This window comes from Meleagris gallopavo, chromosome 3 (assembly GCF_905368555.1).
Source record: "Meleagris gallopavo chromosome 3, MGAL_WU_HG_1.1, whole genome shotgun sequence".
Classification (NCBI taxonomy): Eukaryota; Metazoa; Chordata; class Aves; order Galliformes; family Phasianidae; genus Meleagris; species Meleagris gallopavo.
In genome coordinates, this window is record NC_139406.1 from 62,425,961 (window position 1) to 62,453,960 (window position 28,000).

Here is a 28,000-nt window from a genome sequence, read left to right on the forward strand (position 1 = left end):
CAGAGTGGTGCTCGTACAGGTGTGGTGGGCACTGAGAAGGGAGCAGGTGGGTAAGTGGGAATGCAAAGTTGCACCTGGCATAAGGCATGTTTTGTTCTCCTCACCTGACAAGCATAGATATCAGTGGAATTAAGACCTATTGCAAGCGGAAGGACCTGTTCACGGTAAGAATGGAAACAAAAAATACACAGCAATATTTATGGGATATTACATTCAACCAAATCAGATGTAAAGGAGAATTAAAACCAGAATGGTTAGAAACCAGATAGCCCATGGCAGGGTGTTGGGCTAGATGACCTTAAAGGTCCCTTCCAACCACTCTACGAATTGTTATTATACAATTGGATAAACACAGATACCCCAGAAAATCTAATGTGGTTCTTCCACATTCTGTTCTCCTCACGATTGACTTCCTGGCAAAGTCAAAAAACCCAACCACTCTTTTTGGATCACAGCCCAAGAGTTTTCTTCTCATCAATTTACAATCTGTGACTTTCTTTGTATTATCATGAACTGGGGAAGAAATGACATCACTCGAGTGAAGCAGGTGTTCTCATCCCAGCCTCTTTGAATGACGCAGGCTGCTGTGCTACAAAAAAGGGCTGGTGATAAAACCAAGAGACAGGGCAAGATTTCTAAGCTAAATCTTTTCCTCAGACACTGACACGTGTCTCTTTCAAGACATGCTGGCAGAAAGCGTAACATCTTCCTAGTGCTCGTGAAGCTTACAACCTCTGCCAGGACCTGACAGGCCTTTAAAGGTTCATGTTTGTTTAGTAGATAAATGCCTATGTAACGATTTTGCATCCTTCAGAAGAACCTGCAAAAGCACTAATTCTTGCTGAGATAAATCACTAAGATCCACTTACGGCTGACTTGGTAGATATTTTAGAATTAATTTTAAGGAAACTGTTTACATATTATTTTTAACACTTGCTCAGTCAAATGCTCTTATTGTCAAGGCTTCTTCTCCATTTCTCTTCAGAGTTTTGTAAAAACAAATACAGAGGGAAAGAAAATATCAACTCCCCAACTTCTTCCTCAGCAAATCAGATAGTAAAAAGTATGAGGAAGTTTAAGATTATATTTGATGAGAGAGAGAGAAAAGTGACTTCAGAGCTGGTCTAATAATGCTGGAACTGAAAGAGCCTTTTCTGTGTAATGATTTCTCTCTCCCTCTCTCTCTCTCTCTCTCTCTCTCTCTCTCATATTTGGACTGTACCCGTCAGACAAAAGCAAACCTTTCCCAACACCAGTACCATTCAGTGGACACGGTAGCTCTAGGATTCATTTTCAGCTCAAATTTCATAAAGTGTGAAAGGCTGCTGAGCTGTAATCATCTGGCACACACTTTGAGGATAGCCAGTGAGGGAGGCATGGCCAGGGCAGCTGTGGAGGTACAAGCATTGCTTGTAGGAGGACTTCTCCTCCAAACATCCTACCAAATTTAGCAGGAGGCAAGGTTCCTCTCTGTTGAGCTACCAACCTTAATTTTGGAGAAGTGGGAAAGCAGGAAGTGTCATCGCCATATGCTTTTGCTGTGTGATCATCAAGGATAATTGTTTTCTCTGTTCTGTATTGCGTTCTACATAGGACAAGAAGCAAGAGCTGGGACATAATGATGCCCTCTTAAGGGACACAGAAGTTCAGCAGGAGAAGAACTGTCAGCAAAAAAATCAAGGCATCTGGCTGACCTATGGAGATCTTGGGGAGTGCATGCTGTTCAACTCTACACTGTGTTTGGTAGTCTAGCTCTAACTCTGAAAGTGCCCAGGTGCCCCTGCAAGCATAGCAGAAGTGGAGCAAAGATCCAGTATTCAGGAGTGGCCGTTCTGCAGCCAGATCAGCCCAGCTGCTCTGGCCATGGAGCACAGCTTGCACTCCTTCCAGCTTTGGAGACAGATGGGTTAAGCCCCAGACAAGCTATTACAAGATTTTTCAGCTAACATGGACTTTAAAATTAACCGCAGGTGCTGGCATGGCACACAACATGCTCTTGAAGCCAAGTCTTTTCCCCAGCCTGGCCAATCCTTTCTCCTAGGCTGCTGCCCACTATTTAGTTTAAGGAAGATAAGTAATAATTGCTGTCCTTCCAGAAGCTGTGTTATTCAACCAAAGCCATTTATTTTGCTGTTTTTTATTCTTTCCTATCCTTTTATTTTATTTTTAAAGATCCGAATTGTTGTTATTTACCCAGCAACCTCAACAATGCTTACACGAAGGATTAGTAGAATATTCACAGACTGAAGCAGTCAGCATCTGGCAAGCTGGGTGCCATGGCAAAGTCACGGAGACCACAACCTAGGTTTCTGGGCAGAGACTTTAACCATTATCCTATTTGTTTTTCTGGGGTCTTTGGTCTTTTTCAGCAGCTATGCCAATTAGTGTTATTAAAACACGGTTCCTTAGGATTTACAGTCTGTGCCAGAGCTGGGGAGCTCTGGCAGAGCAAAATATCAGTGCTGATGGATAAATAAGATGACAGTTGCACAGGTTCAACTTTTGGCTGAGTAATTTCAAGTCACAGCAGTGCCTTTCAATTGTCATTTGTTTACCTTCTTCTGTGCAGCTAAGAAAACTACAAACCACTGTAGGTTTACAGAAAAATATAAGATGTCAGAGTTGGTTATAGTCTGACCACTAGGACTCTGTAGCTTATTTTTCATGGGCTATATTGCCAACACCATGCATAATAAATGTGTAGAGAACCAACTTTATTAATAAAACTAATGCAATTGCTTCCTCCTGTCATTGTTTAGACAGGCTTAGATTTTGCATACTGTTGTAATGAGTGTTGTAAAAAGTTTGAAACATGGACTTTCTTCTAGCCATAAACATAAATACATGCTAGCCATAAACATAAATACATGCTATTTTGTTTATCTCAGGCCACTTTTGGTACACTCTGTATGTATTTGAGCATCAGCTTGGGTCTTCATCACCCTCCGTCAATCAATGATTTTCCTTTCTAATAGTGATATATTCAGAAAAAAAAAAAAATGCCCATGTTTACTATCTCCACAATAATCCATCTTCTGCGAACTGAAGAAATTTTCTGAAGCTTAAGAGATACACATGTTTGCCTGTTCTGGTTTGGGTGCAATACAAGTTGGTGGCAATCTCTATGTCAGATTTGGTCTTTACACCAAATACTCATATCACAGCAGGTTGTTTGCTAACACTTTCCTCTGCAACCTACTGTATGGGACTTTCCTTAGCAAGGAGTTGGACAAGATGATCTCCAAAGGTCCCTTCCAACCCCTATGATTCTATGATTCTATGTGGTACTGTGAACAGAAAAGTTGTGGATGCTCCAACCTTAGAAGTGTTCAGGACCACACTAGATGGGGCTTTGGGCAACCTTGTCTACTGGGAAGTGTCCAGCCCATGGCAGGGGAGTTAGAACTAAATGGTCTTTAATGTCTCTTCCAACCAAACCTTTCTAAGATTCTGTGATTGTATGAATACTGACAGATCAGAACCAATGGATTTGAGGAGTATACTCTGGAGATATATTGAATAGGACTGTACATGGAATAGCTTGAATTCAGCTGTTACAGAGCACTTTTTGTATATTGCATTGAAGTAGTTAATGAGTAAGATGAGCATGGATCTGGAGACTACTACTTCTGCCTCCTAATACATCATGTCACACACTGGATAGAACAAAAAATAACTGATGGCTAAAATACTGATTTCTGCATAAACATTGATTCACAGCCAACTTTATCAGAAGACGAGTGTGAAGTAAGGCATGGTAACCCCAGTCCCTTTGGGAATTTATTCTCCCTCACAGTGATATTGATATTACCTGTGCAGCTGATGCTGGAAGTGAAATTCAAGTGACTGGGGACTCGCACTGATCAGAGAACTAGAGTATGCTTCTTAAGTATGTGTCAGCATATTTGTATTCTAGCTCAACCATGAATTTACTGCATCATGGTTAGCTTATCTCATTTAGTGAGATAAATTATTGTAGATTAGAAACAATGCCATTTGGTTATTTAGGGGGATTAGTAAAGCAAACGGCCAAAATCCAAATCTCAGTCTTTCTACCGAACTGTGGGAATAATTGGGTTGAACATAGAGACTGCAGCTGCCCCTCATTTTTGCTTCCAAGTATGATTGAAGGGGACCTAGTTTCCATTTCCTGTTAGAAAAGAGTGGATTAAAGTACTTTTTCCATCTAGGAGAGCCAAAGTCTCCCTACATTTTATGCTGCTAAATTAGAACACAAACCCCTGAATCTCACCTACAAGTCTAATAAAACCCAATCAACTGGTTGATTTGAAAGCAGCATTCATAGTTCATCTTTAGACTTAAGTTACATTATTAACCATTTACAGTAGTCTATTCCTCTTTTACAAAACAATTAAGTCATTTAAAATAAGATGTTTATTTCCATGAAATTATTGGCAATTAGTTTGTCATCTGGATAGTAAAATCATCTGTCCAGAACCATTCCCGCCAGGAAACTGAGGGTTTAGAAATTCCATGTACTTCCATGCTTTACAATGATACCACAAATATTCAGCAGAAAGCCACTGTCTAAGAATTAAACCGGTGTCTTGTGGAACAGACTCTATTTGCCAGCATGTTTTCAAAATTACTAGAATGGTTTTAGAAACCTGACCAGAGACAACATAAGCATTCAAAATCCTGCCAGAGATCTACACAAGGTTTGAACATCAGTCTATATTTGGTACAGATGAAAGAGTAATTAGAAGCCTGTAGAAAATATTAGTATCTGAGCTGTAACTTTTTTTGCACGTTTCAGGTACAGTACTCTCCATCTCAGAACAGAAGGAAATGTATTATACACTATTATGGAAGTATTAAAGAGATTCTGTCTCAGATGTCAATGTTTAAAACATTGGGGTATCATAGAATATGGAGGAGGATATTGTACCCAGCAGGGAGACGTTAAAATGGCAAGAACAGTATCGGAGAAGATCAGTTCTTCATAGGAAAAATCTAGGAGACAAGACGGTAAAAAAAAAAAAAAAAAAAAAAAAAAAATAGCAGCATGAAATCAGTATTTTCTCTCATCACCCAGTGGCCCAGCTCAGGACTTGGACTGCTCAACAGGAAGGAGGAAATAACATCAAACCACGTTCTCAAGAAAAAACAAGGTTCAGGAACCAAAAAAAAATCTTCAGAAAAATCTCTGGCTCAGGAATGCCATAGCAATGGTCAGGCTTGTCTAGCTTCTATTTCTAGTGGTTAAAAAAGGCCAATTATTAAGGAAAAATGCCAGTCAACTTTCATGATCTGGTAGTTAAAAATCTACACAGATGCCCATAACTTTTATGGACACTAGCGGATGTCCTAATGTTTTGTAGTAAGCAATTTATATTCAAGTTTTGGTGGAAATTTTGTCTTTGGATTTAATGGAAGTAAATTTTAGCCATCATAAATGAATTCCAGCCCTGCACATCTGCAAGAAAGAAAATTATCAAAAATATTTCAAGAACTTTGATTGTCAAAACTTCTCAGTTGTCATTTAACAAGCACATATGTTAGCCCATTTCCTATGTTAAGCAAGGACAGCCAATGGCAGCAAGCACCTTTCCTCCTAAGAAGATGCTAATATTGTCTCTGTCACCTGTTATTTGCATCCATCTCCTGACTGGGGCTGGGGTTGAATCTGGGCAATTAGAATTGCAAACTCTCATTTCATAAGAATACTGCAGAAGCAGTCCTATGGAACTTACCCATGATGTAGCAGCTGTACTACTGCACTAACCCCTCACGACCCCAAATTAATGACAAGCACCAAATGGCATGGATGTAGATCTTCAATATCTATGACATAGGTGCTCTACTGAATGATTAATGAGAAACATATAGATAATGAATACATAGATAGATTTAAGAGCTGGAACACAAATTAGAGCAAGGTTAATAATCCCTTCTGGGACTATAGCATTTACTGAGGTAAAAGGAAATTATATGATTTTGTTTCTATTCATTTGCTCATCTCTGTACATAGAACTACATTTATTTATTCTGGAGAGGACAAAAAATATTGTTGCATCTGTTTTAGTTCATCCAATGAATTTTGCTGAGAGCAATGAGCACAGCTGTAATTCAACAGCAGGAGTGCATGCTGCAGAGGCAGGAGCCTGGAATTTAATACCAGCTTCTAGGATCCTCTGAATTTTGCATTAAGCAGCTGTACAGAAGCAGAGCATTCTTGCCCCACGAAAACTGTATTGTTCCCTCCCTTCTTTCTTTCACTTTGTATTTAGTTTACATGGCCTTCACATCTCTCCATGGAGAACACACATGCCCACCTGAAAGTTGGGGAGCTGCCACGTACAATACTTAGCTTTGCTGAGCACGAGGCTTTCTGGGGCCAGAGCCCAAGTGATGGTTGGACTGGATAATCTTGAAGGTATTTTCCAACCTTGGTGATTCTATAATTCTATGATTCTATGTGCCTGGGTCATTCTGGGTCAGTTCTTAAACTGGAAGCACTCTATGTTGGGCAGCTCTTCATTCTTTCCTATACCTTGTTTGGGTTATTTTTCCCCAGATTCATTATATAACATTTTAAAGACAAATTCATTCTCTTTCCAGTTGCTGCACATCTCCCCTGTATCGCATCTCCTGTCTCTGCAGTCTCAGTCACCCAGTCCAGCACCATTTCTAGCTTTCATTCATTTCCACATTAGATCTGGCATAGGTTGGCAATGAAGAAAATGAAGTAGTCAAGTTGATCCCTTTGCAAATGCTTCGATTCCTACTTTGGAAAAATAATGCTGCATCTATACATAAGACTGGAAAAACCACAGTGTCAAAGGCCAGTCCAACCCCTCAGGGAGCAGCTGTCAGTGGCCCATGCAGAGGATTTCAAAGAGTGGGTGAAAAATACAAACCAAGCCATGAATAACATCTTGCCATCAAGTAACTGCCAGCAGCGGTGAAACAAAGGAAAGGACAGATTGCATACAACACACTCATGCACTGGGCAGAATTCCACAAGGTGTTAGCTGGCAACATCAGGTGGCTTCTGTTGGAGCTGGCAGTCACATACTTTCCCTTTGGATAAATCCAGATTTTTATTTTTCTTCTGCTGTTATTCTAACACTGTTAACAAGAATTAATACCTAGAAACCAGAAATGGCAATGTAGAATATTAGTACAAGCTGAAAAGTATATTTTTTCCTGTGTATGAGAATATGAAAGCTTTTTTGCACAACTATGAAATGAAACGATGCACAGTTATAAAGATGGACGATTTGGTTGGGCAAATGTAAGAGTTTTATTTATCTCATAGCTCTGCTGGAGAACAAGAGTGAAGGGCTTCTTCTTTCGCAAACCATTTGCTATGAAGTTGGTGGGACAGCAGACTCAGTAACTCACCATTCTAATTTCATGGACATAACCCAGCTTGGAAACATCTGTATTTGTTAAGGAGAGGTTCATGCAATTAGTATACGTTACAAAAGGTTCACACAGTAAGTTATGAATATTAAGGAAAGGTTCACACAGTAGATAGGCTGTGGAGGGGCTTCAGGATACAAACGCACAGATTTCCACATCCTGCTGGGGACTTCCTGGTGAGATTGCACAAGAGCTGAACAGAGGTTACAAGGGACATTGCGAGAGAGAAGTCAGGAGAAGAGTAGAAGTGGCAGCTGTTCAGCCTACCCATCTACAAAGAACGTGGGAAGAGTGGTGCAGGAGTATACCTGTCCCCTATGTGACACAGAGCAACATGTCTCTTTACAACCATTCTCTGCTCACACTGCAGGGCAGAATTCAAGACCCACATGACACAGAGAAGCAGGAATTTGAAGGAAAATGCAAAGGAGAATTTCTAACAGTAATTTTTTGGCTTGCATTTTTGGGTCCTAAGCATGCTTTCCGGACACAAGACATACATCATAATTACTATACTTAATTTCATTTTTTTTTTTTTTGGCACTCACTTACATAGTTTTAATGATTTCGCAGTGTTTTATGCTTAGAACTAAAGCAATTGCAGCGGAACATTTTATCAGTGATCTAAGAAATGGAAACTTCAAGCAGTAATGACATTCCAAAAAGCAGACTCTGATCTTACACTTAACTGCATAATGCAATATCCTTCTACTCTACAGGAATCTCACCTTTTTTGTTAGTTAGCTTGTTTTGTTAAGATTTAAATTGTCTTCATATGGAATTCCTTAAAAATCATTAATTTTCTGAGTGTTGGGAGGCTCAGAAAGCAAAGCCATCAACTTCAGAGGGGTGTTAGCTGCCTATTTCAGTACACTGATTCCCAGAATAATTGAAAACTTGTAGACAGAATTTAACTGTGACCATCCAACTTCCATGGTGGTGCCAAATATATAGAAGCAATTTCTAGCTGATCAGTTTAAGATATTAAGATAAAACATTTAGGCTACACAGCCTTCACTGGTAATGTCAGGTAGTGTTTAACGACAGGCCTCAAAGAGTTTTGGAAGCAAATGTTGGGAGCTAAGCTACACTTGCAATTGCACATTCTTGGCTTAAGATTAATCTGAAATGAGAAGCAGTGACGAAAGGGGATGTCTTTAAAACACTGTGACCATCCACCAGCCTAAACACCAAAACAGAAAGCACATTTTCAGGGGCAGTGCAGGAGCACACCTGAGCAGTGCATCCAGAGAATTGTGGGCTGGACACTGCTTTAAAGACAGCATCCTAATGCCTGACTCTCCGGCAAGGGGGTTTCAGTTTCCAAAATGGTAATGGTAATCACAGAAGATGTCAAATCTAAGAGGATTAACCAAGTTGCAAACTCATCAAATTACAAACACTATTTGTGTTCTCAACTTTTATGTAGCAGAGAAAACTTCTTGAGCCTCCTAAGGACAAACAACTTCCTAAGTAGCAATTTCTGATACCTGGTTAACATAATGGAATGGAGTCCCTCACGTGTGATGGGACTGTAGATCTTGCACTGCCAAAGAACAAGCCACACTGCAGCAAAACCCAAGTAAACATTTATTGTAGGAAAGGAAAAAGATACAAGAAAGGAAAGGAACATGGAGACTGGTAATACTACAGACTTGCTTGTAGCCCATAATCTTTATTTTCAGGCTATTTTCCCCTTCTACAGGATGGAGGAAGTTGCTAAAGGCTAGACACGGAAATAATTTATGTAATTTAAGGTGGGACATAGACAAATGCTGCAATGCAACTCTTCCTTCCAAAATTATCAGATCTATCAGTTCAAGTTCCTTGTAGTTAGTTGTCAGATCTCTTTACAGATGCTCAGTCATAGTTCCCAGCTTGCTCCCATGGCCATTAGAGAGCTTGAAAGTAGTAATTTCTTCTAAATATTCTAAGGGCCCGACCAGGTAATTCCATTTCCTCAGACACCGGTAGGATCAAGTGTCACAGAATCACAGAATCATAAGTGTTGGAAAGGACCTTTGGAGATCATTCAGTCCATCCACCCTACTAAAGCAGGCTGCCTACAGTTGGTTTGAGCAGAAAAGCATCCAGGTGGGTTTTAAATATTTCCAGAGAAGGAGGCTTCACAGCCTCTCTGGGCAGCTTGTTCTAATGCTCTGTCATCTGCAAAGTAAAGCAGTTTTTCCTCATGTTCATACAGAACTTCTTATGTTCAAGTTTCTGCCCACTGACACTTGTCCTGCCACTGAATATTGTCGTAAGAAGCCTTGCCATATCCACCCGATTCCCACGCTTTAGATATTTATAAGCATTGGTAAGACTCCCTCTCAGTCTTCTCTTCTCCAGGCTGACCAGTTCCAGGTCTCTCATACAAGAGATGCTTTGGGACCCTAATATTTCTGTGACCATCCCCTGGACTCTCTCTAGAAGTTCTCTGTCTTTCTTGAACTGAGAAAATCAGAACTGGACCCAGCACTCCAGATGTGGCCTCCCAGGTCAGAGCAGAGGGGGAGAATCACCTCCCTTAACCTGCTGGCCACATTCTTTTTAATGCACTCTAGGGTACCATTGGCCTTCTTGGTCACAAGGGCACACTGCTGGCTTATGGCTGACCTGTTGACCACTACAACACTCCGCTCCTTCTCTGCAGAGCTCCTTTCCAGCATGTCAGGCTTTAACCTTTACTGATGTGTGTGGTCATTCTTCTCCAGATGTAAGACTTGTTCTTGCTGAACCTCATAGAATTTCTTTCTGCCAAGCTCTCCAGGCTGTCCAGCTCTTGCTGAATGGCAGCACACCCTTCTGGTGCATCAGCCACTCCTCCCAGCTTTGTTTCATCAGCAAATTTGCTGAGGGCATTCTATCCCTTCATCCAGGTCACTGATGAAGATTTTGAATATTAAGATGCTGAACCCAGTACCACCCCTGGGGAACACCGATAGCTACAGCCTCCAACTAGACTCTGTGCTGCTGATTACAACTCTCTGAGTTTTGCCAGTCTTCCAGTTATTAATCCACCTCACTGTCCATTCATCTATCCCACACTTTTTAAGCTTACCTACAAGGATGTTATGAGAGACAGTGTCAAAAGCCTTGCTGAAGACAAAGTAGAAAACACCTGCTCGCCCTTCAGCTACCCAGCCAGTCATGACATCACAGAAAACTACAAGATTGGTCAAACATGATTTCCCCTTGGCGAATCTACACTGACTACTCCTGATAACTTTTTTCTCTTCCACATGCTCAGACATGAAATCCAGAATAAGATGTGCCATCACCTTCCTGAGGATGGAGGTGAGGCTGACTGGCTTATAGCTTCCCAGGCACTTGTTCTTGTCCTTTCTGAAGGCAGGAGTGACATAGGCTTTCCTCCAGTCTTCAGGCACCTCTCCCATTCTCCACGACCTTTCAAAGATAACAGCAGTTTACCAATCACTTCTGCCATTTCTCTCAGCACTCGTGGGTGCATCCTGTTAGGGCCTATGGATCTGTGTGGATCTGAATTAGCCTGAACAATCTCTGACATCTCACATCCTCATCAACAAAGAGGAAGTCTTCCTTTTTCCACACTCTCGCTCTTAACTCCACAGACTGGGATTCCCGAGGGTTAGCATTAGTAGTAAAGACCGAAGCAGTGGCATTGAGTAACTCCACCTTTTCAGTATACTTCATGGCAAGGCACATTCAGCAGTGGGCCCACATTTTTCCTAGTGCCCCAGATAACATGGCAGACATCAGTTAATTCTGCAACATGCTGGGAATTGGTGCAAAGAACACCTTTTGGTCACTGCTATTGTAATTAGACAATCAGTTCAAAAAGAAAGTTCTGCAGACTTAATCCCCTTTCTCTCTGGAAAGACACAAACCCTGTCTTAACTAAGCCTTGTATTTTCCAGCTTGTGACACTGTCCATCTTTCCCTTTGAAGTTATATTTCAATGTGGCAACAAAACCCAGATCTCATTAGGCAAGAAAGTGGGCACCATTGTCCATCAGCTTCCTTTCAAGTCTCAAATCTTGAATTCCAAAAGATGTACAGGCCTGTAGATTCTCAGAGAGTAGAGACTTGCTACAGCCCTGAGTGCAATGTCTGAATGATCACACTAATTCATTCACGATATGTGAGATCTAGATGACCTAAACAGGCACCGTAGCACCTAACATTCAGGCACTTTCTTTTTGCCAGTCACTTAGGCACATGTTTCCAGGACAGCATGCACCAAGTCTGAGTCCTACTACATGTTTCTGACCTTCTTTAGCTCCTCCTCCTGCTGCCCATCAAACTTAGCCTTTTGTAAACTAGAAGCACATATTTTTACACTATTTAGCATCTCAGGTGGGCATAAACAGGTGAAAAACTTGTGTCTTAGGACAGTGAAAAGATGAGAGATGTCTCCTCATTCCAGACCTAGAGACGAGAAATATAATAGATCTGCATACAAGAGAGTTATTTAATATGTTCACAAATCAATTTTATTAATTTAAAACAAAATTAATGAAGAAAAATACTGTACACAATTGTGGACACAACACACTTTTTGTACAATAAGGCCCAGATAAACTGTTTTTTTCAGTCTGCAAGTGACTAAATATAGAAAAGAGATGGGAAAAAAAAAGACAACCAACCTCCATTAATGTCTACTTTGAAGATGCTTACTCGAAGAAAGATCTAGTTACAGTCTTGGTTTTAAAAACTATCCACAATGTGCTTCATGTATATATGTGAGTACTGTGTGAATTCCAGTACTCATACTGGGTAAAGTAAAGCACATGTGAAAGTCTTGGTTGGATAAAAACCTCTTTGTTGGTAATAAAACAATCCACAAACATTTAATTCTAGCAGCAACATGATTCCTCCAATAAGGAATGGTGTTTCTTTGCAGCTACATTGGTGCTTTGTAGCTTTACAGGTAGTTGTTTCAAGGCTGGTGTTTTTAGCAAAAAAAAAAAAAAAAGGAAAAAAAAAAAGAAAAAAAAGAAAGCAAAGCTGGAGAATGAAACAACAAATCCAATGTTTCTTTTCATGAAGAGATTTGAATCAAGCAAAGGGAATTGGTACAATTCATGTCAAATAGTAAGACTAACAGTTTATCTGATCAAGTACCTCATGGCCTTCAAGATTAGAAAAGTCACAAGTCACAGACAGACACGGTCTAGGTTTGTCCTGTAAATGGATATAGACAAAAGCAAATTTTAACTCCTTGGCAATAACTATTTCTGTATTTCCATTGCCGGCAATGGATGTTATATCTTAGGAAAATCTGACTCCTGGTGGAAGAGGATTAAAAACCTTAAATGTATATGAGTATCTTGTTCAATTTCTCCAAAATATTACCATTTCTAATTTCTAAAAATAATGATCACAATAATTTCCTTTATTTTTGGATGAGACATAAACTAGTTGGTACTCAGATTCCAGTTTAAGTCATGTCTTAAAATATATTTGTGTTCTCTATTTCTTCATGGAATCTGCTAATTCATTTGTCAGTACTCTAAAAAAGTGTTAAGAGAGCAAACAGAAGACAGCAAAGTACTCCTCTTCGGTTGTGTTTTATCTATACTTCCTTAATGGGGGGAAAGAAAATCTTTTCATAATCAGAATAGATGAGAGAGAAAAAAGGTAGAGAAATAGCTGAAAAGAACAAAACCCAATTCCTATTGACACTTGACATCCATGCTTTTGGTCTTGACAAATTTATCTAAAAAAATCCATTATCTACATATTTATATCCAACGTGTTGACAAGGCACTGCACAACATTTTGTGCACACGTAGCCTCATTCTTCACCAACAAGGCATTACTATCTTTCAATAGCATTTACCTTAACAATATGTAAAAGAATCATTCATTATTACAAATTTACACAAAAATTCTTCCTGTACATGATTGTCTCAGTGATGTACCTATTAGTTTAAATTAGACATATTTTAAACTACTCTGTAATGTGCTAAAATCAAAAGTAGTTGCTGTATCGTAAGGCAAAGGCTTATAATAGCCTTTATTCCTATTACACATATCCTCAGTTATATGATGTCAAAATACAGTCTGTTCATAAATAAGTAAAGATGTACAGAGTACCCTGGGTATGAGAAACCAAAAAGTAAACCTTCTTTAGAAGAAAATTACTCCACTGGTATTTTGAAAAATCTCAGTCTTCATTGTGCAATCAAGTTTGCTGTGTTGAAGAAACGGCGTGTGTCACATTGAAGAGTTTAAAAACTACAAAGCACTTGCAGGTCCTTTTTTCACAGGTATGAACCTTTATTTCCTTTTTCTTCCTTCTCCATTTCTTTTTGGTAGCAAATATAGTAAAGATGAGCTGCTAAAACAGTTGCATGGCTTATTTTTGTTGGACTCGCAGTACCAGAGTCAACAGCTGTTCTGAAGAAAAAGACATGCTCCTCCGTTTACTGAAAGGGCAAGGGTTAAGACCAATTGCAGCTGTACGTCAACATGTTGAAATCACAAAGTTCTGTAGTCCAATGCTGACACAAGACACAGGCATACCGTCCATGGGCAGAAGGAGGCTCTGGGGTTTCAAAGTGCTGCTGAGCTGCTACAAGTACTCCAGTTCCAAGGCATGGTGAAGGGCCATAAGGTCAGAGTGGCTTGAGATCCTCCAAAATGGCATAGCATGCTGTGAACAGCACAGACAACATGTAAAAATAACCCCAAGCAATTTGGTATTCAGACTCACCCATTGTCTTCTGCAAGAACAAGGTAACAGTGTGAGGAGAGAGCAACTCAGAGCTGTTAAAACCTCGAGCTCTTCACACTTATTTCTGATTTCTCTGACACTCGAGCACAAATTGTCAATAATATCAATAATAGCAAACTGATTTGCCAATGGGAAAGACAGGAGATCTTAAGGATCTTAAGAAAAACAGACTGCAACATTTTGAGAAAGAAACTGCTTTTTTTCTAGGAAAAAAAAATTAAGAAAACTGTTCCATACATGAAGCAGGTGGGTAGTTTGAGGAAAAGAATAGAACTTAGTTAAAAATATATTAAAAAAAAAAAAAAAAGGAAGTAATATTTACCATCAAAACATATTTGTTATTTGGAAAACTTTCCCTGGCAGGTGAGTTACAAACAAAGGAAAGATGATTCAGAATAGCTCATATGTTGCTCACATCACTTTGAAAGGAATTTTATCCTGGTGGTTTGTATAACATTGCTCATTGTTAGCACTGATCTTAAAACGTATTTTCCATATGGGACAATTTTAAAATAAAATCATATTTTTTCCTATTAACTGTAATAAGATCTCAGTCTGGAGCACAAGCATACATGCAAAGAACCTGAAGGAACCTAAAAACCACAACTACCAGGAAAAAGTACACATTACCTCATCCATGAAGGGTAAAAATCTGATTAAGAATACTTGCTATCTCTATAATGTAAAACAACAATTAAACTGTCAGCAAGACTTTTCACACAAATACAAATAGATAACCATCAGCTTTCTTCAGGAAATTTTCTGTCAATTTCATGGGAAAATAGTTTCAACGCAACAATATTTTGAAGGCTAAACATGACCGTGTTCATCATCTCATTGGGTCAGCTTGTGTCTGACATCTTTAGGAGGCAATTTACTATCACAATAGCTTCTGGAATCCCCAAGCATTTTATTAACAGCTTCTCAGGAACTGTTTTCTTTATTCTACTTCAGTACTTCCTGCGCAAATTCCTAATTCTATTTAAATCGGCAGCAAAACTACATCTCTTCTGATCATCATTGCTATGCTGAGCCCCCTTTTTCATTCAGGCCTTCATTCTCAAGGAGTTAGAGAACAATTCTGAAAACAATATAAAAGCACAATGTGAAACCCTCTGTTTCCAGGTACACATTTACTGTAAACCCTGCATATCTGTGTAATACCTATTCCATCAATCCAACACCTTAGCACAGAGCTGGCGATAAATTCATCCCGAGAGCTCAGGTAAACCGGTCTGTATATAAATAATAATTATTTTTAGGAGGACAACGCTGCAATCCAGATAACACTGTGATGATGAACTGAGTTTGACGTGGGGAATAAAGCACAGATTTTAGAAGAAATGGAAGTGGCTAAGTAGTGGCAAGTCTCTCTGATGTCAAAAAGCAGCCATTAAGGACGAATCAACTGCTGCACTTGTAAGAGGCAGAGGAGATGAGGCTGGAATAGTATTAATCAGCTAGACTTGGCTAAAAAGTGGTGCAGGACACACACAGTAGCACAGCAAGGAATCTGGAAAATGCACACCAAATAAAGGACAGACGTTAGCAAAAAGAGCTGCACAATAAGAGGGACTGCAGAGTGATGGAGGTGTCCATATTTCAGTGTTTTCATTTCAGAACAGCTTTAGTCCACTGTTATGGAAAATATACCTACTAGCAGTTGGAGAGCATTTGGTAAGCACCTCTTGTTTAGTTCTGTCCAAAAGAGATCAATTTTTTGTCCTAAAACAGATTTTAGCCAAAGCAGAGTAAAGGGGACAGTCTCCTTCCTTCAGGTCAGGTATTACTACTTTCCAGCTCAAATCTTTCCTAAAAAATTCATTTCTTGCATCGTGCTCAGTAAATGTATGAACAATTTCAAATAGAAATAAAATCTCCTGTTTTCATTTTGTTTTCTGGGCTCTCCTAAAGCTTCTGTGTTCCTATCTGTTCTTTAGGCTGCAAGATCAGAATTTAACATCTGACAGGGACATTACATCAAGGACAAACAGGCACGGTTTCTGCTTGCGGCTGATCCAAGCTGTGCTTGCCAACTGAGAGCACTCAGTTTTGCTGTCTCCATTTTTGCGTGGTTGCAGCTTCCCTCTCCTTGCCCAGGTGCAAAGCAGCAGCTATCTGCTCTTTCTGTCAGCTTGGAATCAGCTCTGCCTCAACCACCGGCTCAGAGAGGAGTAAACAGCATACCTAAGTGTGGTGCAGGGTTTGGTGGACACCTGCCCTTGAGTAGTGTCTCTGCAGAAGCCAAGAGTCAATGACATGGAAGCCCTCCAAGGACATACAGCAAACTAATGAATAGGGAGAATTGTAGTAATAAATTCTTGGCTTCCAGCTCCCCACCTCATGCAGCTCCTCCAGCATTATACTGCTTCCCTAGTAACAACCTCAGCACCACAGAGCGTACACACACCAGGCGTCAGGGTTAGTTAAAGACCCTGATTGTTTTCACAGAAGGTTTGCTTCTGCTAAATCAAATCACAGTGATTCTTGCTATGATGCCCATATGCAATATCAAGTTTTGGATTACTCTCAGCTGTTTATGGTCAGAGTTTAAAACAAAAACTTTAAATGATCATTATATTGGCTGTATCTTTGCAACTCTGAAATTCACTTAAGAGTCCTCTGCTTTATTTATATCTGTTAAAGGAATATACCTCCACTTAATCTATTCGGTTATAGCAGCGAGACGTGGAATGAGAGCCTGGAGAGTCCCATGAAAACAAAGAGGTTGTGTAACTCTCAGGATTATAATTATTTTAATTTCTCCTGCGTATAGGTCAAAGGACCAGCCGTACACTCCCAAGAAATGAAACACGCCAGGAACGCAGCGGCTGCATGGGGACTGGAATCTGCATAGGCGCTCCGTGCATGGGGCCCATGTGGCTGATTCAGATCTCTATCAGTCTGACCCTACGGCACAGACTTCATAGCTAAGAGGAGGGGAAACAAACCTGATACAGATCTATATATAGCTACATGCATGCATTTGTGTGTGTATATGCAGCCTCACACACGTATGTGTCCATATATATGCATGTTTGTTTACTGGGCATATACAATAGTTTTCACTTTATCTGATGTAATAAATGACTGTACAAAATGGTCAAGCAAAACCTTATACATAATTCCTGTTTTGGCGTTGCCCTGCTTATCCACAAGCAATGTCAACAGTGAGACAGAGACTCATTTTTTTTCTTACAAAATGATCAGACAAGAGTTTCAATGGATATACATTTACTAAAAATTGCCTTTAGAAAGCCCTCACTGCCAACACTTAGCACACACATCCTAATATGTGTCTTCTACTCTGAGCACACCAAAAAATGCTAATATATCATAGACTGATGCTCGAGAACAGATGACCAACACTAACCACTAACAAACAGCAGCCTAGCTGGATGCATTATGAACTAAAGAAACTGTCAGAGAGCTTTTCTTATTGCTTATAGGGGGAATGAATGGCTAGGCTGGCAGTAAAGCAAGGCTTTTGTGCACTATTTCACTGTGTTCCAAGTAAATACCAAACTTTTGTCTATTAAAAAGCATGAATTGTGTTGTAGGTGTTTAATAATGTGACACTTGGCAATAAATAAAGCTATGAACATTTCAATTCTATTTTTAAATTAAGTACGGTGGCAGAAGGTTCACTTTGCGCTTGTTTGGCTTAAGCAAGAAAAGTTAAATTATTCACTTAGTATATCTAGTAATTATAAAATTATTCAATAACCTAAAATACTAAGGTATCTAAATTTTGAACTAGAGGCAGTATTATTTTCGCTAAAAGAACAAAACTCCAAGTATTCACCAAAATAAACAGAGCACTTCAATAAATGCAGAAAACAAAATCATTTTTTGACTAAGTAACACTGGAAACTGCAGGCTATCCTTCCCTTAAATGAATTCATATTTCTAGAGAAATCTCACTCCTGAGATTTGCGACATATTTGAACTGAAAACTCATAAGTTTCTGTCATCTTTCACAGTATTTTTGTTGTGTTTCTGCCAGATTTTGCTAAGTGGTCGCCTTTACTTCCTACCCAAACCTAAGCAGCACAGTGTGACTGCGAGCTTTAAAGCAGTTGCAGACTGGATAGCCATTTATATTCTATTTATTGCTCTGTGAAGATTTATGATTTTTCCTCACAATTTCCCTCCAAAGCTGAATGACCATTTCTCCCGACAAAGGGAGAAACTGATTTGCCCAGGCTCTCCTGAATCACCTGATGTAAAATCCATCTCCTCCACGAAGAGACGCTCCTCCTTTTGTCTCATCTTGCAAATCAGAAATACTTTGCAAGATTCTCCCAAGTAGGAAACCTCAGGAGTTTGTTTTTTTTTTTCCTGCCTTATGAATATTTCCCAACAAAAAACTCAAGACAATGGAGTTTCTGGCAAAGAAACCCAGGAACTGATTCTGCATATGTCACCACAGAGGCATGCAGACACACAGGGAAGGAGGCAGCCCCATGCCCGGGCTTGCTGCAGGCACGTGCCCCCACAGCACCCAGCCCTGAGCACTCCTTGCCTCTCCTCTCTTTTCCCTCTCCCCTCCTCTCCCTCTTCTCTAAAGGTAGCAACCTCGACATGAACTCTGCTGCTGTGGCTGCCCTGCCTCCTGAAACCATCCAGAAGGGTACGATTTCTCCTCAGCCTGTAATGCAAACGGCCTAAGGATTTTAATTGTCTTATATTCTGCAGGAAGTGACAGCTAAGGCAAGGTGTTGATACCATGGCTTGTCCCGTGTTACATGAAACATAAGAGTGTGCTGTTTCCTGAGTGTGCTGTATTTATTTCCATCGATCAGGAGAGGCATTTTACAAAATACCAATCTCTCCTCAACACATTTTTGAAAAGAGCAGTGACCTTTTAACCTGTATGGAAAAGAATGTATCATCGAATTTTTACTATAATGATAATAAAAAAAAGACTTAAAACACATCTTTTTTCTTCTGTTGTATTGACTCAGGCTTTTCAACAGTAAAAAACCTTGTCTCGTGATGAAGCAACTGGCTAAATTATTAGTAAGTTATTTTAATAACGAATCTCAACTTTATGATCTCCTAGGCTTGAAGTTCAGCTCTTTTCACTGAAGGAGTAGAAAAAAATGAATTAGATTTGAATTTATACAGTCATTTAAATATACTTTTTACGAACTGTACTTAAGCAGTGAAGGGCTATTTAAATTTTAAAGAAGGGTGTACTGTCCATGTTCTATGTAAAAAAAAGTACATACACTAAGGGCTTCTCCACAAGTCAACCTTCTGCAGCAAAGTACAGTACAAAGGAATGACATAAACACTGTCCCTGCCTTGACAATACCACAGAATCACAAAATTGTAAAGGTTGAAAAGATCACTAAGATCACCTAGTCCAACCGTTAGCCTATCACCACCATGCCAGTAAACCATGCCCCTCAGTGCCACATCTATACTCTTCTTGAACACCTTCAGAGACGATGGCTCCATCACTTCCTTGGGCAGCCTGTTCCAATGCCTCACTACTCTGTCTGAGAAGAAAGTTTTGCTAATATCCAACCTGAATCTCCCCTGGTACAAGCTGAGGTCATTACCTCTTGTTCTGTCACTAGGTATCTGGAAGAAGAGTCCAACCCCCAGTGCACTGCAGCCTTCTTTCAGGCAGTTGTAAAGAGTGACAAGGTCTCCCTGAGCCTCTTCTTCTCCACACCTAAGCCACTCCCCTTAAGACTCGCATTGCAGACCCTTCACCAACTTTGTTGCCCTTCCCTGGGCACACTCCAGAGCCTCAATGTCTTTCCAGTAATGAGGGGCCCAAAACTGAATATGCTGATAGGAAGGAAGCTATTATGTGAGAGGATAAGCAAGGCAATGAGACACTTAAGACAGTTTTGGCTGATGGGCTTCACATTTTCTGTGGGAATAGTCTCAATTTTGCTTGTAAACACTCTACAAAAGGTATATGCTTGTACAGTTTTCTAATACAGCAGTACTACTCATGCATTAGACAGGGCATATGTCTTTGAAGTGAAGTACAATATACTCTATGGCACACTCCTGTGCCTATTCCTCCCTATAATGCTAAAAAAACAACCTGAGGAGCAGTCAAACAACAATGCACCATCTGAACTGAGATTAGCTCCAAGTACTCTGTGATTTTCGCTCTGACACTATGCAAGGACAAAACCAAGGATCAAGTCCCGCTTTCACAGCTTGCAATGGGGGAGCTCTTTTTAGGAGGAGCAAGGAGCAGGACAAGAGTCACAGAGACATTTCCTTTAATCAAATTAATAGTTTTTGCAGAAAGGCGAGGTTGCTGGTGTACTTAACTGACTTCTCTGGAATTGTTTTAAAGAACAGTTTAATCCAGAGCCTAATCTAGCATGCTTTAAATCTACATTTCTTCAAATAAGAAAGAATATACAGAAGCAATGGCACAAAGGAACTTTCTGTGCTGCTACACCTCTTAGCAGCTGGAAGGGCTTTCTCCTATGCTTTTCTGAATCGTGTTTCCTGTTGAAAAAACGCAGTGAATTAGATAATGTTACCAAAAGGACCAGCCCTGCCATTATCACATATGACACTATTTCACCAAGCAACAGAAAAGGAACAAAGAAGATTTTTTTTTTTTTTCCCCTCCTGATCTTAAATGCAGCTTTTAAAATGTAATCATTTACAGTGGGAAAACATTTCTCTGCAAAGATGAAAGGCATTTCTGAAGGAAAAAGAAGCAAACTGTTCCCGTCCGCCTGCCAAAGGGAATATGAAACTGATGCTCTGCAAAGTGCTGGGATGAGCCGGGAACCTGCCTGAAGTGCTTCAGGGGCACAAACCCCTGCTTTCAGAAGCAAAACCAGTTGGTAGTGCATCTGGTAAAATGTCATCTGAGCTAATTAGTTTTAGCCAATCTAGTAACAGTGGAAACAGATATAGAAGCACCACAGAGATATTTCTGTACTAAAAGTGAACTTGTGTCAAAGCTATTTACCTTTAAAGGGAAGAAGTAAGTGAAATGCTCATTTTCCTGCTCTTTCTCTGATTGCTCAAATAGCCAAAATTATGCCTTTTTCCTTCGAGTAAAGACTCTGTATCTGCCTCTCTTCTGGTAGATGAGCAAGGCTATTATTTGCCAGCGGGAAGTTTTGCTTTCTATGGATCTTACTCCACACTGGAAAAAAAAATTATTTTTCCCCCTCTCTCCCGGAGGCAGGGAAAAAAATAATAAATAGACATGCAAATTGCATCCTCTGCTCAATTTACTGAGGTTATAAATGCAGGATAAGACATGAGTATTTACCTGAATACAGAGTCCAAGTTATGGTCCCACAAGAAAACTGTTAAACTACTCCAGACCTACATGCATATTCAAGGTGTGACATATATGTATTTCATCCGGTCAAATTTCACACTGCCTTTGATCAGTAAGAATCACCATTTTTTGCTTATATTCATAACATCCGATGTGGTATTTTGGGATGCCAATGAAAACAGAACTATTAGTTCTTGGCACAAAATCCAGGACCCATTTTCTGGCTCCTTTCTGAAATAAGCCAAATATACATAGCTAGCATAATGTGTCTTTTGGAGAACAGCAGGGCACATCATTATCTAGTTTTATGCAGCTTTCTACCAGATATGATCAAAACATTATATTTCATAAAGCAAAAATACTAAAATCAAATGCCAGTACACACTGTTGCATATGTAAGAAAGGACAATTTTACTTTCAGAGTCTTGAAATCTTGAAAAAGGGCCATTACCTTTTTAGCGCCTTGCTCTTCTTCGACACCATCTCCTATAACCACATACACTACTTTTCTTCCAAATCTTTGAATTATTCGCTCAAAACAACTTTCCTTTCCTGAAAAAAAAACAAAACAAAACAAACAAAAAAAAAACTAAAAAGGGTAAGTAGTGAGGAGATATCACCAAATTACTTATTATATTAGCCTGGACCTCCCCAACACTTCAATACATAATTATTTCAAGAGAACAAAGAGCCTCTCCTGCAGGATGGTGCACCCAGGCTTATTGCAGCTTTCTTCCTGCCAGAACAGCTGACAGGCAGCCTTCAAATCTGCTCTGAAAGGTCATTTAATGCACACGACATGGTAGATGTAGCGTACCACAGGTCTGCAGTATCACCTTTCTCGTCTCCTACACTAATCTGAGACATGTTTTGGAGGGGATTCCCCCACCAGGAGAACTCTGAGTAGAAATTCTAGCTTTTTCTCTGCAACCTGTGACAAGATTAATCACAGCTCCTGAAACAGTAGTATCCTGACTTAGGAGGTCACAAAAAAGATTTAGGTTTAAATGCCTGTAATCCAATACGTGGTCAAGGTCCTTGATCCTGCACTGGGATCCATTAACGTAGCTCATTACTTCAGTGCACAGACCTATGGAAATGATCCCAGTTCTGTACAGTGTTTCAGGCATCGATACTGGGAAGCCAGAATGTAAGTAAATGCCTACAAGTCGAGTTTCCTTAAATGCTATCAATCTGAAAGATCACATCAGCCTAGCCAAAATGCACGCTTACCTGTGTACCTACTGCATGTCTAGACCAAAAACAGGAAAAGTTGTGTTTTTCGAAGTAATTATTTCAGCTACAGGACAATACCAGCATAAGAGCAAATAGATTGGAAATATTAAAAAGATTTCTGGTCAGCAGAGAAACCACACTACTCAATGACACCCTTTAACATTAGCGCCAGGCATAAAGAACCTGCAACACTAACTAGGTTAAAACAGTGCTGGAAAATCATGGATCGTGCCACATTACAAAAATCTCCTGATTTCCTGTGACAGTCAGTGACTGAAGAACAGTATTCCAAAAGTACTCATTGCTCTGTATACTTAAAGTTATAAGTGAATATTTACTACAATGCTTCAGTTAAAATGTGTATTTGAAGTATTAAAAGCTCTAACTCACAAAGTTTCAATAGTCAGGTAGAGCGATATTTCCATCCCAGAAATGGTTTTAAATCTTTTACAGTAATGCTTTCAAATTTCTATATAAAATGCTCAACCAAGGTATTTAAAAAAAAAACCAAACCAAAACAACAACAAAACCGAACAAAAATAACCCACCATTATTTCTTGGCCATTTGAGCTTCCTGTATTACAGATACTTAAGAACACATGAAAAATGTTTTCATGTTGCCAACAATTTTGAGGGAATCTGAGACAGAACAGATACGTCATAATCATGTTAAAAATTACAAGCACCATTGCCATCTGGTACCATGTATTTCTACATATTCAGAATAACATCTTTTATATTGAACCAGAAAACAGAAATAAACATTTGCCTGGCTGAAGCTTATTGCAGTCAGTATGAATAAACTTAAATAATTACATTCTGCAGCAAAACATTCTTGTTTCTGGTAAGCTGTTTACCAAAATTTGCTCCAGAACACATGAAAATGAATGCAGCCAGGTCTGCCTTTACAGAATTACTTGTGTTAACCCGAGGTGACTGCATGGGTCTCTACTGACAGCCTACCACAAAAACCTACATTGCTACATACGCTCACAGTTTTGAGAAAATGTGTCACAAAATGATTATATTTCCTCCTAACAGAGGCTGCATCTGTGTTTATGGAGCTATATGAGGTTCTTTGCAAAGCGCTTTTATGATGTCTTAGCATGAAATGTCCTGAGATACAACATTAACCTGTATGCTTCTAAATATATATTCAAGAATGTGGACTACAATTGCTTTTTATTTAGACTTACTTTTATTGTTTCAAATATAGCACAACATTATAAAAATAGCTCACCTATTTTAGTTGCACTGTAAATATTCTCTATGGGAAATACAACCCCTAATCCATACAACAAGACTTTTGCCAGAGCTGGAATTAGCTGTGTAGTTGTTACAAGGATATTCACACAATTTGTCCTGTGGAACAGAAAACAGAAAACAGAAATATCCTTTTTAACAAACCAAAGCAAAACAAGAAAAATCTTATCCCTCCCATCAGAACCCTTCACTATTATTATTGACACTTCTCAAAGAAAGTTACTACTCTCTGCATTACAGGAGAGCAAGGTACAGAACATCATGGTCAGATCAGAACAGGGAATGAAAAGAAGGTCTCCCATAGCAGCATTATGTCCACGAGACCAGGAAACCTCTTCTAAATCAAGAGCAAACATCCTTACGTTCTGTAACTACCCCGTCCATACTCACCTTGAATGAATAAGGGTGAGTGCTTTCAGTGCAAGTGTTAACCAAGAATCCGTCAAAGCTTCAATTTCTGCTCTTAGTTGTAGCCAAGCCTCTCTTTTTGCTGGACCAAGAAGACCTGCAGAGTAGATAAGGGCATGTCTGCACCGAAATTAAGTGACATTCGGTTGTTTTCCTTTGCTTTCATTAGTCCAGATACAACTTCCCATACAGTGCAAAAAACAACAACATAAAACTCCTTCCTTTTTACTGGTTCTCATTTATATCTGTTATATGCTTTATAGTCACTTGCCTCCAACATTGTTTTTGTAGGTATTATATATTTCTTTTACTCGTCTGTAGCGGAATGCCAATTTTCTCATCCAATCCACTCCTCCACGCACCCCTGTCGCGAGGCACAAATTAGCGCTGGTGGCAGCTGCGGGAAAGCCATCCGTTCCAAAGTTATAGGTGCTATTTGGAGATAAGAAAACCCCCAAATTAACAAAAAACAACAGGCTACATTCAGCCACCAGCTACTCACTGCTAGGTTGGAAAGGCTAAAATAGCTAAGACAACAATGTGCTACATAGCACTACAGCAGTTATCGCTTTCCCAGGGAGAAGCATGCAAAGCAACATTTTATCTTTTTCAGTTCTCTCGTACCTTAAGTCTTGACCATTGTCATCCGAAGACACGTCATCAATGTGAACCTGGTCGCATTCCTAAGGCGACAGAAAGACTTTAGGATTTTCTTGATCTTGCAAATCTTAAAAAAAAAATCTATTAAAAAAATGTGAACGGTCTATTCATCAGGGATATTTTTAATTGTGGAAATCAGTAGATGGCAGTCTTGTTAAAACAACTATTTTACCTATTCCTTGCACTCATTTCTTAGTATGAACGCATACCATCATTAGCTACTACTGTTAAACGGCTTTCCAAAAACACGTTTTTGTGTTTAGAAAGGAAAGTGGTTAAAAACAATTAGCATATGTGTTCTATAAACGTTCTTGTAGCCTTTCAGGTACCTTAAAACATCATGCTGCTCAAAGCTGATTCAGTCAGTGCATAAGTGTAACTGAAACCAGACATTTTGGTAAATGTAACATATTAGAAAAATTAAACCTGATGCTAACCGCCAATGAAATTATGACCTCTGATTGCTGTTGAGCCACACACCAACACAGCCTGAGGCCAGTGTTTCAGAGGAGCGCAGACGAAAAATCTGTTCCTAGTTTGCCATTCATTTGAGAGTTGTGAGTTTCCTTCTCTCTCTTTGGTCTTAGTGCATGAAAGCAGTATGCAAAGATGAAGAAAATCCAAACAGAAATAGAGAGATCAAACTATCTTTCTTCAGTGACTTGTATGCAAACTAACACGGTACATTTATAATTAGCTTTGTCCATCACTAAATTAAAAATCATAATGTATATTGTTTATGCAATAAAAACATAGCTATTAACGGTTTCAACATTTGGCAGGAAAACAAACAGACTTCTGGCACTGTAGATCAATCTCAATTCAATGCTTGAAACAATAATGGATTTGAGTTACTTTAATAATTTCCTCTTCTCTCACTTAATGTGAAATCCTATAACAAACATAATCTATTTTAAATATGAAAATATTGCAATCCTTTATTTTTGTGTTACTGCTTTCCTCTGAACAAATTTTTCTCTCTCTATGGATTTGTGAGGAAGGGAGGGAAGACAGAAGTGGAAAGAAACTCAAACCAGCTGTTCCCTAACAGAATTAAAATCATGACCCTCAACCCTTTTTTTAAAACATCTATTTTCCAGCCAACCCTCTCCCAGCAAGCAGCAAGCTCCAAGGAGGAAAAGACTTTGACCTTGTAACCTTCTCCTCCTCTCCTGAGGTCAACAACCTCAGATAAGAAAAAAGCTGAAGAAATCTATTTAGCCTCACATGATGGCTGTGATTTCTAGATTTTTAAAAACATGGGTTTAGGAAAAATACACCAGAAACTTTTCAAATGATTTAGAAGAGCCATGTGTGGTCTTTTGCACATCTACAACTTATTCTAATGCACACTCTTGGGTACTTTATGCATAAATAGCTCATGCCAGATAAAGAGGTAAAAGCAACCATCACAGGAAAGACAGCAGCACATTTGGTCATATTTAACCACCATACCATGAATTTCCTTCAAAGGCAGACCAAATGCACTAGATGCACAGATACAGCTGAAATTACAAGTGTGAACATATGTTGCAAGCTTTGAAAAGCAACTTAGCTACAGAAATTCAAAAGCTTCTTCAGCAAGCTCTCAAATTCACAGAAACTACTTTTTTAAAATTTAAAACTGAAAGGAGTTTCCCATTGAAATGCTTGTGAAGAATTCAAGTGTGAACTGAGAATAAGCAAATGAAGACACACCTTCCTGAGTCTGTGAGTTTTCCATTTTAGTTTCTCTTCCTCTGCTCACTGACTAATCTATGGCTCCATGCATAGTTGTCAATGTGGCAGTGAAAATTATCAAGTCAATAGCCTCCTCTCTCAGTATGGAAATGAATGACAACTGGAAAAAGTTGCTGGAGGATTCAAAATAGAAATTTTGGAAAAAGAGACAATTTCTTTTTTTAGCAACCACAAAACGAAAGGAAGAAGATCATCTTAAAAGCAAATCTGAAAGAAGGAATAATTCTACAAACTCAACTATCTAAGGTAAAGATAGGAGAAGAAAGGATGAAACCATTATATCTTAGATCCCACAGTCAGAGGTGGCCTGAGGACCTGGATACAAGGTCACGGGACCATCACAAACACTTGGACACCTTTCTCCTTTCATCTAACCATCTACTCAGCAGGTAGAAAATGAGAACTAAAATGATCCATTAAAAACAGAAATCATAGTGAAAGAAAGAGGGATTTTGGAGAGACAAACCTGGAAAAGAAATCAAAACCAAAAAATGGTGGTGTAAAAGCAAAGAAACTATCAAGAAAGTAAGCAAAGTGAAGAAAAGGTCATAAACATCACAAATTTCAGGTGAAACATTGCATATAATGGAAAGGAATAGTATCCTCCTGTCAATAGTCAAAGAAGAAGAAAAGTCAAGCCTTGCAGGGAAAGAATACAAAGCACAAGAGATAAGCATTATAATTTGGACAAGACCGAAGACAAATCTGACTGACACTATGTTACAACTAAAGGATGGTCAAAAACAATGCGCAACTGGTTTTGCTCCTCTTGAATGGCAGGACACAGCTTTCAGGCTGTGAGATCTGAGTGCCAGGTATTTTTTCCACTCTGTCTAGCTGACTTGGACTTTGGGTTGGTGAGTGATGAATGCATTTCTAAACCCCTGAGCACAGGAAGGAAAAAACTACCATTTAATAACTATTCTTTTAGCAGGGAAGTTATTTAGCAATAACTCTTCAAATTAGCCAATTACTTGTCCGTTGTTAATTGATCTGTCCCATCTTTCCTTTTCAACACCTTGTGTTTGCTTTCATCTGCTTTCTTTGTTCAGAGCATTTTGTTCTTGAGCAAAAACAACTACCTGAGACACTGTCCAATTCTCTGGTTAGGTGCAAATGTTACTCCTGCATCCAACATTTTAAAACAGTAGTTCACTCAATATGCATCATAATCAGGGGTATGCTAAAATGAAGTTTTACACTGACCAACAGATAAAAAAAATTCCAAAAAGTTCGTTTTTGCAAAAATCTATCATTCTACATGTGAGATAATAAAAATAAAAAGACTCACAAAATCT

The 28,000-nt window shown here is 39.2% G+C and overlaps 1 protein-coding gene and 1 pseudogene across 21 annotated transcripts in view; both read right to left on the reverse strand.

The window, feature by feature from the left end:
* The window catches only part of LOC146544747 (uncharacterized), a 29,507-nt pseudogene extending 18,443 nt beyond the window's left edge, over nucleotides 1-11,064 (reverse strand).
* Nucleotides 11,065-11,838: 774 nt separating this feature from the next.
* The window catches only part of EYA1 (EYA transcriptional coactivator and phosphatase 1), a 159,967-nt gene continuing 143,805 nt past the window's right edge, over nucleotides 11,839-28,000 (reverse strand). For 19 of the 21 annotated variants that reach the window (XM_085221271.1, XM_085221261.1, XM_085221269.1 and 16 more), the window contains 6 exons: nucleotides 24,927-24,985; nucleotides 24,574-24,734; nucleotides 24,285-24,399; nucleotides 23,872-23,993; nucleotides 21,847-21,947; nucleotides 11,839-14,029 (listed from right to left, as the gene is read on the reverse strand). In XM_085221271.1, the coding sequence (XP_085077397.1) occupies nucleotides 13,949-14,029; nucleotides 21,847-21,947; nucleotides 23,872-23,993; nucleotides 24,285-24,399; nucleotides 24,574-24,734; nucleotides 24,927-24,985 (639 nt within the window). In that variant the 3' untranslated portion in view covers nucleotides 11,839-13,948. Of the gene's footprint in view, nucleotides 14,030-20,347; nucleotides 20,600-21,846; nucleotides 21,948-23,871; nucleotides 23,994-24,284; nucleotides 24,400-24,573; nucleotides 24,735-24,926; nucleotides 24,986-28,000 lie in introns of those variants that run through there. The other 2 variants (XM_085221254.1, XM_085221270.1) reach the window with 1 other exon arrangement.